Source organism: Thunnus thynnus, chromosome 3 (assembly GCF_963924715.1).
Source record: "Thunnus thynnus chromosome 3, fThuThy2.1, whole genome shotgun sequence".
Classification (NCBI taxonomy): domain Eukaryota; kingdom Metazoa; phylum Chordata; class Actinopteri; order Scombriformes; family Scombridae; genus Thunnus; species Thunnus thynnus.
Genome location: NC_089519.1, coordinates 35,049,217 through 35,060,491, shown reverse-complemented (window position 1 = coordinate 35,060,491; position 11,275 = coordinate 35,049,217). Strand labels below are relative to the sequence as shown.

The window sequence follows — 11,275 nt, the reverse complement described above, 5'->3', positions numbered from 1 at the left end:
AAAACAGATGCAAACAAGAGACAAACGTTAGCTCAGTGCTAAATGCTAGCATGGTGCTCTGCTGCCGGTCCAACATAGTGAAATATCTTCACGACTACCGGATGGGTTGTCATTACATTTAGTAGAGAATGATGAGTTTGGTCATCTAATGTCATTTCTAATGCTCTTCAAGTCTTTTTTAATATGAAATTCCCTCCTTGTGTTTCCCTGTTGAGCTGCAGTGGAAGGATAGTAACAAAAAGAGGAACATTTGTACTAAAAAGACTTTACATTTGGAAAACATCCAACTGATTTGACTAATTTAGATTTAGACAGCTGCAGCCTCAAATTATTCCAATTAAACATTTGACTAAATTTTTGCATGAAACGAAGGCTGTGGATTTTGTCTAATGACACAATATGTCTGATAAGATGTCACTGTGTCATATTAGGAGATCATAGACTCATAAGTTCTTGCTATGACTTGGCCGAGAGACATGACGGACTACACGTTGGTACCAAGCGGCGACCTCCGGGGCTGTAAAATGAAGCCAAACACTGCAGTTCCTTGAACGGCCACTTGAGGCTCCAAAAGTGAGTCAATCCTCATAGACTGTATAAAAATATGGACGTAGTTACCGTGACGTCACCCGTTGGTTTCTGAAGAGCGGTTTTGAAGCTCAAAGCGAGCCGCTCCGGCCGTCGCCATCTTGGCAGTGCGTGACGCTGCCTAACTCCCAGCCAATCAAAAATGGGCAAAGAGGCGGGCCGAATGGCTGAAACAAGCCACCTAGCGGCTGGCGGACCTGTCACTCAAAGCAGCCATGTCCTTCATTATGCAGAACTTTACGGCTTAACAAAATGTAAACTGGTGAGTTATAAAAAAATTCACCCCCCGTACAGTTGTCATGAAAGAGGAAATTAGCTACAGAGACCAAAACCGTTGTTTGTACCAGGCTGTAAACATGTTTATTTCTGCTGTAAAGTTGGGCATTTTAACATGGGGGTCTATGGGGATTGACTCGCTTTTGGAGCCTCAAGTGGCCATTCAAGGAACTGCAGTTTTTGGCTGTTCCGCATTGGCTTCATTTTACAGCCCTGGAGGTTGCTGCTTGGTCAATCCCAATAAAAAAAATATTTTTATTACTCTTTATGAGGAACCTGATCTGTCGGTCTGGTGTCAGTGCAGGTAGAGACGGCAGATTCGTAGACGTTCTTACATTTTTCCGGCGGAGTGATGGTGATGGTCTGTGCTGTGAACTCCTCGTCGAAGTAGCGTGTGTCCGTCTCTGAGGAGACCTGGGGCTGGAAGGGCGGGACCAGCTGGAAGAGACAGGAAGTAAAGTGAAGAAGATGAGTTTTCTGTCTACAACGAGTCGGCTGAACACCGTCAACAGACTGTAAATCCATTAAATTAACAACAACAGGAATAATCTTTAACAGCAACCTACAAATATTTTGTTGACTACAAATGATCATCTGCAGGTTTGACTTCTAGAGACGTGAGGCATCGTTTTGTGTATTTACATATTATTTCACACTTTCAGAGTGTCATGATTAAAGGACAGGTTTGTGTCTGACAGGTTTTGTTGGCTGTAATCATTCATCCTGTTTAAGCTGACTGTTAAAACATGACTTCCTCATTTGCTTTTAGTGTCCATACATAATATATAATCCACAGAAAATCCACTCACATGTTTATTTGAAGATAATATGAGACTTCAGACGTCCAAATTAGTCAAATCAAGTGGATATCTTCTAAAGTTGTCGTCTTTTTTTAGAACTAAATCCCTTCTTTTGTTATTATCTTTCCACTGCGACTCAACAAGGAAACACCAAGAGAGAATTTAATTTTAACTTTGATGCTCCTTTAACTTGTCAAACCAGGACTAATGAAACCTCATATTCACTTCAGATTTTTTAAAAAACGTTTAAAATGAGCAAAAAGTATTGAGAGGTAACATTGAAGTAGTTCCCAAAAAAGTTATTCCCACTGTGTGTTTCAGTTTTCATTTGGGCTCTTGACTATTGTTTTAAGACACTTGAAAAATTGTGAACCTACAACAGAAACTTCTCTATTATTTAAAAAAAGAAATAATGAGATTGAAGCCAAACCAAACGTAACTCAATCAGGTGGAACTTGTGATAAATTTGGGCCTCATGAGGAAACCGAAGAAACGAGTGATTTAAACAAATTTGTGACATTTATTGATTTTCTCTGAGGTCTGAATGAAACGTGCGAGGGGTCCAGATCTGTCGCACAAGTCATGAACATTCTCTGACTTCCTTCACTGAGGAGTAAATTACTTATTTGACTTATTAAGTCAATTAAATATGACAATGAAATCAACTAAAACAAATCATATGCAAAATTAATATTCTGTTCACTGTATTATCATCATCATCATCATGGCCGCCAGTTTACTGAGAGGTTTTTCAGATTTGACTCATCATGGTGCAGCAGCTTCTACCTTTCAGTAGTAAACAGCTGGTTCAGAGTGTTTCTGTCCAGCAGCTGACAGAGTAACATCATCTACTATTGGCTGTAATATCCTCTAATATCTCTCTGACTGTCACATGACGCCTCTCATATCAGTCACGGAGACATTTTTTAGCATCATGTCAAAGCGTTTCCTCTTTATTTCTGTAGTGCAGCGCATTGGCATCATTGGCAGGTGCAAAAATTTGTCGATTACTCGATTAGTTCATCAATAGAAAATTAATTGGCAACAATTTTGATAATTGTATTATCATGTAAGCAGTTTTTTTGAGCAAAAATCCACCAGCTCCAGCTTCCTAAATGTGAATATTATCTGGTTTATCTCATTATTGTTGGGTTTTGGACAGTTGGTCAGAGAAAACAAGACATTTTGAAGAGTAAGAATGGGCTCTGAGAACTTGGAATGGACGATTTTAACAATTACCTGACATTTTACTAACCACACAAATAATCAAGTAACTGAGAAAATAATCATTAGTTGCAGCCATAATGTTTTCTAATTGTTTCGAGTCATCCTACTACTGACGCTAAATATGTTACGTCTGCTGATTTCTGAAAGCAGGAACCTCAAATTCCTCTTTTTACTCTTTGGGAGCATTGTTGTGAATGAAACTCGGAGCGGAACAGGCCTGAACAGTATTCAGACATTTTACGGGCGTCGACGATGCCGATGATGAAATAACAGCTGACGTTCATCAGGCTGAAACCAGAGATTTACCACAAGTTCGGGCAGTTGTCGTACGAGCAGAGAATTTAAGGAGAAGAATACGGAAACATTCTGGCACGAAGCCCAAAAACATCTACTGTAGCTGCAGCTGGACTGACGCGGCGCTGGGAAGCTCTCAGGAGTTTAACAGTCAGGTTCCACGAAAAGGAAAAAGACAAAAAAAAAATGCTGGTGAAACGAGATAAAGATGAGGTAATTTTTTTATTTTCTGTTCTATTTTGGAGTTTATATCCCAGCCAGACGTCTTTTGAAGAATTAGGTAACCCTGATACCAGAATATCTCAGGTACGCTGCTTGAATAAATTACTATTGAAGTAAAGAATGACGTCTAGCAGCTAAATCCTGCTCTCACCTTCTTGTCGTAGACGTCCTGCCAGTCGACTGTGCCAAAGAAACTGTGTCGCATGATCTCCTTAGCGTCATCCGGTCCGCCGCCCAGCCTGTCAGCCGACAGAGGGAGAGAGAGAGAGAGAGAGAGAGAGAGAGAGGAAGTAGACGTCAAAGTAAAAGACATCAAAAAATGCTGCTCTTTCCTAAAAGTCTCCCATCAATGGAACCAGAATATCCACCTGCTACTGATCCCAAAATAACCCGGCGGGGTGAACGAGTTCGCTCTGTGAAGCTGCGGTAGCCTCTTTTCAACCGTTTTCTTCGTCGGAAGGCAGAAAAAAACGCCTCGAGGATAATCAAGAGTGAGAAATTAGCAGCTTCACTTTTGTCTAACAGCACTTTTGCTGAATACAATTATCATGAGGAGGTTTTGTCCTCTTTCTAAAACGCAGAGATGGTGTTTAAACAGTAAGATAAACTGGAGAATGTGGATGTGAGCACATTTTATTTCCTGTCCTGTGATTGAGAAACAGGATCTGAAATTAACGGTGTATTTCCTGAATGTACCTGCCTTTTTAACGTCTTTATTTAGACATACAGCCTCTGTTCACATCTGTGTATAAATACATGTTTCATATCTGTGTCTAACGCAGGTTTTTAATCTGTTGAAGGGATTAAACTGTATTTCCCATCAGGCTAAGAAATCACTCGGGATCCCCCGGGAGCTGCAGGAAACAAACTACCATAGAAATGAAGTACTGAAAGTTTCTGCTTCATTTGAATCAGAATGTGTAAATCCTCTTCCAGATGTTTTCTTTCTGACCATCCATGTCTAACTGTTTAAGTGTGTTTGGTCATTTTATGTCGTTATGCAGATGACAGATGATGGGGAATAATATGTAACAAGGGTTCCCAGCTGGACTTACACTTATTCACAGTTAGATGAGAAGATTGATATGACTCTCGTTAGCATAAAGACTGGAAACAGCTAGCCTGGCTCTGTCCAAAGCTAACAAAAAAAATCTGTCTTTCTTGACTCTGAGCAGTTGACCAACAACCAACGGAGACTCCAGGAAGAAACCTTCACCACATAATCACTCGATTTGTCTGGATTAAACACAGGAGATATAACGAGCTTTAAAAGGTGCTTGTAGGTAGATTTTGTTACCTTTTCATGTACTGAGGGAGGGATCAATATTCTCATCTAACTTCTGTCAGAAGTGAATAACTGTATTATATAAAATGTCAATCAATCTTTGTTTGTATAGCACCTTTCATACATGTTAGTGAAATTCAAAACGCTTTACAAATAACTGACAAGCTGATAATAAATGTAAACAATGCACACAACTCCAATAAAACAGATTAAAACAAAGTAAAATAAAATAATAACTAGATAAAACAGATAAAGGACAAGGACTAGATAAGAGGGAATAAAACATTTTAAAACATGAATACTATTATAACCTTTATTTCAACTCAGAAATACATTGAGATAGAGACTCATTTACAATCTAATACAATAAATGATTCAACAGAATAAATATAATAATAGATATTCTAATCAGAAGCCGGGCTAAAGATGAGAGTTTTAAGTTTATCACCGTATCCTCAGGCAGACTCGTCCAACAGCTCACAACATAAAATCTTTTTGTTCTGTACTTAAGAACGACTAAAAGACTTGAACCAGATCATTTTTCCAGTAAACCCTCTAGACCACCAGGACACCTCTCACCGAGTTAAACTTTGCCTGTGATGTACAGTTTAAAAATCGCGGACAGAGTGCAGTCACACATTTCACCGCGTCGGTTAAGCTAACCCATTGTTGCTAACTTTGGAGCTAACCTCCTTCACTTTTCCAACGACAGACGTGACTTTTTAGCATTTATTAACTGACACACTGTAGTCTGTACTGTACATTTACTGCCAGACTGACAACTTACGACTAACCTTTTCCTCTGCTCGACTCGCATCCACCGTCACTTCTCTGCCGCTCTTTCCCGCTCGCTCCTTAACGGAGCCACGCGACCAGTGGTTTCCCAGGCAACGACACGGAGGTTGACTCACGTACCGGAACAGCGCTGCTCAGAGACTCCCAAACAATATTGATTTCCGAATGAACGGATATTTGGCGTTATTTTTGACATTAAAAAAATATTTTTTGTGGCCTGGCGGGAGTTCTTGTTGTTATAATTAGAGGAGAAACACTGATTCAGTAAACGTTCAGTAACCGTTGAGAACAGTTAGACCCAGCAGTCTCCGTTAGGTTGGGCGAGTTCAAAGATGTGAAAACAACGGGGGTGTTTTCAAAACACCCCCGTTGTTTTCACAGGTAATTTGTTAGTCTGTCCCTCCCGCCGCAGGAAATAATGGATTAATCCTGGAAAGCTGTTGATGTCGCACTTTTCTCCTTATGAAAATAACACGGAGATTATTCGACCAATGAGAATCTGGTCGGACGAGAGCATATCGACCAACTAATCGACCAGTCGACCTGCAGACTACAGCCCCCTCATGAGCTCCTACAAACTCAATGGAGCAGCAGCTGAAAAAAGAAGCAGCTAGTGACACCGTGTGTCATGGAGGTAGAACAAACCTGTCTGCAGCCTCCACATGACAACAGTGGAGTTCGCAGTGACCAGAACTGCAGTGCAGAAGGGAATACACTGTATTTTCTCTCAATTTTGAGAAAATGGGGAAAAAACAAGGCATTTTAGTGGTCTAGAGGTTTAAGTCATCCAACCTCTCTCCCTTCTCATTTCCTGTCAGCTCTCTACTGTTTCATATCTAATAAAATGGCTGAAAGCTGCTACGCAGCGCTAGCCTTTCTTGTGTGTATGTGTGTGTGTGCGTACCGTTTGTTGGGGTCCTTGATGAGCAGCCCCGACAGCAGCGACTTGGCGTCGGCCGACAGAGTTCGTGGGAACTTGATCTCCTCCATGAGGATGAGCTCGAACAGCTTCTCGTGGTCCTGGTTGTAGAACGGCAGGCGGCCGCACATCATCTCGTACGTCACCACGCCCAAACCCCACCAGTCCACCGCCCGCCCGTAGTCGTTGTCCTCCAACACCTGATAACATACAGACATCACTGCTTTACCGCAATGTCCCCATTTATCCCTTTAAATGTCCTCTTAAAGGAAGGGTTCACAGGTTTTCCTCGCTGTAATCATTCCTCCTGTTCATACTGGATATTAAAAGATCCCAAAACTGCATTTAAAAGTCTCTGTGAAGCTTATATGAGGCTTCATCAGTCTGAGTTAGTCACATCAAGTGGATATCTGACACATTTACAGTCTTTTTAGCATCAAATTCCCTCTTTGTGTTTCCTCGGACAGTGTTTCCCTGTTGAGCTGCAGGTGGAAGTATAGTAACAAAAAGAGGGACTTTGACACTAAAAAGACTGTAATGTTGAAAGATATCTACTTGATTTGACTCATTTGGACGCTGAAGCTTCATATTAGCTTGTAAGTGCATTATGAAGGGATCTTCTGATGGTCAGTATGAACAGGAGGAATGATTTTCACTCTTCATTCGGGCTCCTGACTGTTGTTTTAAGACACACTTGAAGAATTGTGATTTTTTTATTATTAGTTCCAGCTGAAAATAAATCACACTTTCAGCGACTGAAACCCAAGAGGCCACTTTAATCCATCAACAGATCAAATGAAACGTCGGAGACAACCTGTGACTGTCTTCTCTTCTTCGTCACGCAGCTATTTTTGACCCTGAAATATCTGATAACCTCTTTCATATCCTTTTTTAAAGGGAACGATAACTTTCAAAAACTCCACCAAGATGCACGATAGAAGAAGTGAAATCAGTAACTGACATTCTACTCTGTTGTAAAGACGATATTTAGCTGCTATTTTTGAGGAATAGCATCTTTAGAGACTTCCACGTCGGCTCTAACGTTCAGCTGCTTGGTGAGAGTCGAAAACACTTTCCAGATTTCATACATGACAAAAAAAACACACACGTGACTTTCTTTTGTGTCGTTTTGTATTTTCTGGTTGTTAATTATTTGTCTGACCTCAGGAGCGAGGTACTCCGGTGTTCCACAGAAGGTCTTCATGGTGGCAGTGTCGGTGATGCCTTCTTTACAGAGACCAAAGTCTGTGATCTTGATGTGGCCGTCTTTGTCCAACATGAGGTTCTCCAGCTGATGAAGAGGACACGAGAGGAAAAAAACAACATGACATTTTGTTTTTCCATGTTAAAAGCACAATCACGTCACCCAGAGGAAGTGCAGGTGTTACCTTCAGATCACGGTAGACGATCTTGGCAGAATGTAGGTAGTCTAGAGCAGAGACGATCTCAGCGCCGTAGAAACGGGTGCGGTCCTCCGAAAATACTCTTTCTCTTGACAAGTGGAAAAACAACTGCAGAGGGAAAAAAAAGTTCACAAACCTCAGATATTTTTTTGTCATATCAAACTGATTCATCATCCGCAGAGGAGGACCAAGATAAAAAAATCACTGCCGGACATTTTTTACAGTGGAAACCTGGAGAAGCTGTGATGTAAGTAAACACACAGTTACACTAAAAAGAGTAATTTAGGATTCTCCAATCATTACATTATATCATACGGCTGATAAGGAAGAGCAAGCGTTAGTGTCAATGGAAAGGAGGGTGTTGTAATTTTTAGGGCTAAAGGAAGTTTAGTTTTTACATCTACCTGCAGCTGAAACTAACGCAGTCTAATACAGAAGCCCTGCAATAATATCACACACTTAAAGATCGATATATCAGTTGATATTAGCTCATTGCATATATATCAGTGTATATGTCAGTCTTTTTTTCTTTCTTCATAACCTTTTATGTCCCTGACTGTTGTTTGTTGCAGCTCATTGGCATCAGTTATATTCCTCTGACCCGTGTGTGATGTGTTCATGAAAACCAAGTTTCCTTTGGGAACAAGTTTCAGCTGAGTGTTCCTAATAAACTGGTTACTGAGTGGATGTTTTAATACAGCCTTCCCCTAATGAGGTTTATGGTTAAAAAAGGGCAGAAAAAAACGATTTAAAAGTTGGTTTTTGGTTGCACTATGTGTCATAAAGATGCCAATACTAGTTAAACATCTAGAGCGACTGGAATAACGCGATGTGTTTGCCATAAATTTGGATACTGAGCATTCAAATTCAGCATTTCTAAAATGTGCATTAAAGAAAATATGAGTGTTTTGAAATTCTTTATGCTTTTTTAGTTTTACTTTTCAAACAAGTTGCACCAACTCAACAGTGTTAAATTAGTTTGAGAAATTAGGTGGACGGTTGATGCAGGGATGTTTTATTTTAAAAAGGGAAACATAAGATTCAGATTAAACCTCCTTTCACACCCAAATATTATATGTACATCCACTAAAAATGTAAAGTTTAGAAGATATGTTGCATCTTCTGGCACATATCAGTGCTTCAAACTCCATAAACCGATACATCACCAAAAAAATAAATAAAAAAACAACAGTGGAGACACCGAAGTCCAACAACTCTCCAAATAAAAGCAGAATAAATTCTGTTTCAACTCTTTAAATCACTGTTGTGTTGTTAATCAACATTCTTCAGTCATTCTTTAAATAACTTCCAGCATGAAATAAAGACTCTCACCTCTCCTCCGTTGACGTACTCCATGACAAAGCACAGTCGATCTTTAGTCTGGAACGAGTACTTCAGAGACTGCAACGCAAAATATAAATAATTATTTCAGACTCGGCCGTTTCCGAGCGTTTCAAACACCATGTTTCTTTAAGAACGGAAGCTCTGAGCTCTTATCACTGACAACACTTCAAAAGGAGTCGTCGACCGCTCCTCTACATGTAACGTTTCATACAAGCTACACCACGGTGATACTCACAGTTAGGAATGGATGTCGAGTGTTTTTTAATACCCTACTTTCTGTGAGCGTGTGAGCGACTTCATCCTGTGACGAGAAAAGGAAAAAGAAGAAGAAGGAGAAGAAGAAGAAGAAGATTGATTAATCGGGACACAAAAGCGGCTCGTCTGCAGATGATTTATCGACTGACGGGCGGGACGTGTGCAAAGATCAGGCTAAAAAACAACAAGTTCCTTTGATATAAACATCCCAGACGAATATCTAAATATTTAGAGCTGCAACACTTAGTCGCATATCTACAGGAAATGTATTGCTGACTATTGTTATGATTGTTTCATTGTTTGGAGTCATTTTTTAAGAACAAATGTCCAAATGATCTTATTCCAGCTTCTCAAATGTGAATATTTCCTGGTTTCTATGGGCTTATATAATAATAAACTAAATATCTCTGGGCTTTGAAGACACTGGAGGACTTCACCTTGGGCGTTAGGGAACAATGATTGACATTTTTTGATTTGCAATTGGATTATTTTTTATTGTTTTCACATTTAAAGTCTCAGCAGATCTTTCTATAAAATGTATTTATGAGTCATTTCAATCTAGTGACCAAAAAGTCTAAACAGTCTTATCAGTGAAAAAAGTGGCATCAAGAATAACACAAATAAAAGCTGATGATCAGGAGGAAAAAAATAAAAATAAAAAAAAGGACCTTGGCTATGATGACTTCCTTCTTCAGGATCTTCATGGCGTAGTAGGTGCCGCTTGCCTTCTCCCTCACCAGAATGACTTTCCCAAAAGTGCCTTTGCCCAGAAGCTTCAGATAGTCAAAGTCATTCATTGTCTGGACAAAAAAAAGACAGAAAGAAGAAGAAGAAACAGTCAGTAAAGTCACATCTTCTCTTCAGTTTAAGACAGCAGTCATTTAGGTTACTGTTGATGTTTTTTATTATAAGTGTGAAACATTTTGTGCACTGAGGCTCCACCGTGGCTGCTGGAAACATCTACTTCATCTAAATCTGCCCGGGAGAAAGAAAAATACACCGACAACAAAGGTAAAAAAGGTGGATTGTTTTGTTAAGCAGACTTTGACTTTTTTTTCCATGGATACAGTGTGTGTGTTACGTGCTATTTCGTCACCTTTCGTTTATAGTGGCTGATGGAGGTGTCCATCTCCTCCTCATTGACGTTCTCGATCTGGGAGGTGGGGCTGCACAGGATGCCCTCCTCCTCCTGCTTGGCCAGCGACTCTGCTACCATCTGGATGGCCTCGGCCCACTCGTCCCTGAACACGGGACACAACAGCAGCAGCGGGGTTAACGCACCAGCAGGAGGCGCTCTTGTTTTTGGTGAATCGCTTATAACTGAGTTTTTACACTGACTGTACATTTTCAGGGAAGTTAAAGGAGGGGTTCATTAATTTTTCAAGTGTGTCTTAAAACATCAGTCAGGTGTTTATATGAACAGTGAAAGAGGTTTTAATCATTCCTCCTGTTCATACTGGCTGTTAAATGTGCTTTCAATGGGAGTGATGGAGGCCAAAATCCTCAGTGTGTCTACACAGACATTTAAAAGTTTATGTGAAGCTTATATGAGGCTTATCAAGTGGATATCTGACACATATGGTGAAAGTGTGTGTTCATGTTAAGTTCCTCAAGTAAATAAATTAGCCAGAACTTCCTTTTTTTTTTTTTTTTTTACACTGCTAGCATGTTGTGGAACAGTCTTCTGCTACACATCCAGTTTTTAAATATGAGAGAAGCTTATAGAAATCAGCAAGTTAAGACTTATTCAATTATTATGTATGTATATTTGTGTATATCATTAAAAAAAAATTGTCAGCACTACATAGGCTATATCACATGAGTAAAATGTATGAAATGCCATGATGACAATAAAATAAAGTATAAA

At 39.9% G+C, this 11,275-nt stretch overlaps 1 protein-coding gene across 3 annotated transcripts in view; it reads right to left on the bottom strand.

Annotated features, from left to right (window-relative positions):
* Positions 1–11,275, bottom strand: part of akt3b (v-akt murine thymoma viral oncogene homolog 3b) — a 36,693-nt gene that overhangs the window by 5,067 nt on the left and 20,351 nt on the right. For all 3 annotated transcript variants that reach the window (XM_067585569.1, XM_067585570.1, XM_067585571.1), the window contains 9 exons: positions 10,505–10,649; positions 10,077–10,208; positions 9,389–9,454; positions 9,142–9,210; positions 7,795–7,917; positions 7,569–7,697; positions 6,392–6,606; positions 3,559–3,646; positions 1,200–1,302 (listed from right to left, as the gene is read on the bottom strand). In XM_067585569.1, the coding sequence (XP_067441670.1) occupies positions 1,200–1,302; positions 3,559–3,646; positions 6,392–6,606; positions 7,569–7,697; positions 7,795–7,917; positions 9,142–9,210; positions 9,389–9,454; positions 10,077–10,208; positions 10,505–10,649 (1,070 nt within the window). The remainder of the gene's footprint in view (positions 1–1,199; positions 1,303–3,558; positions 3,647–6,391; positions 6,607–7,568; positions 7,698–7,794; positions 7,918–9,141; positions 9,211–9,388; positions 9,455–10,076; positions 10,209–10,504; positions 10,650–11,275) is intronic.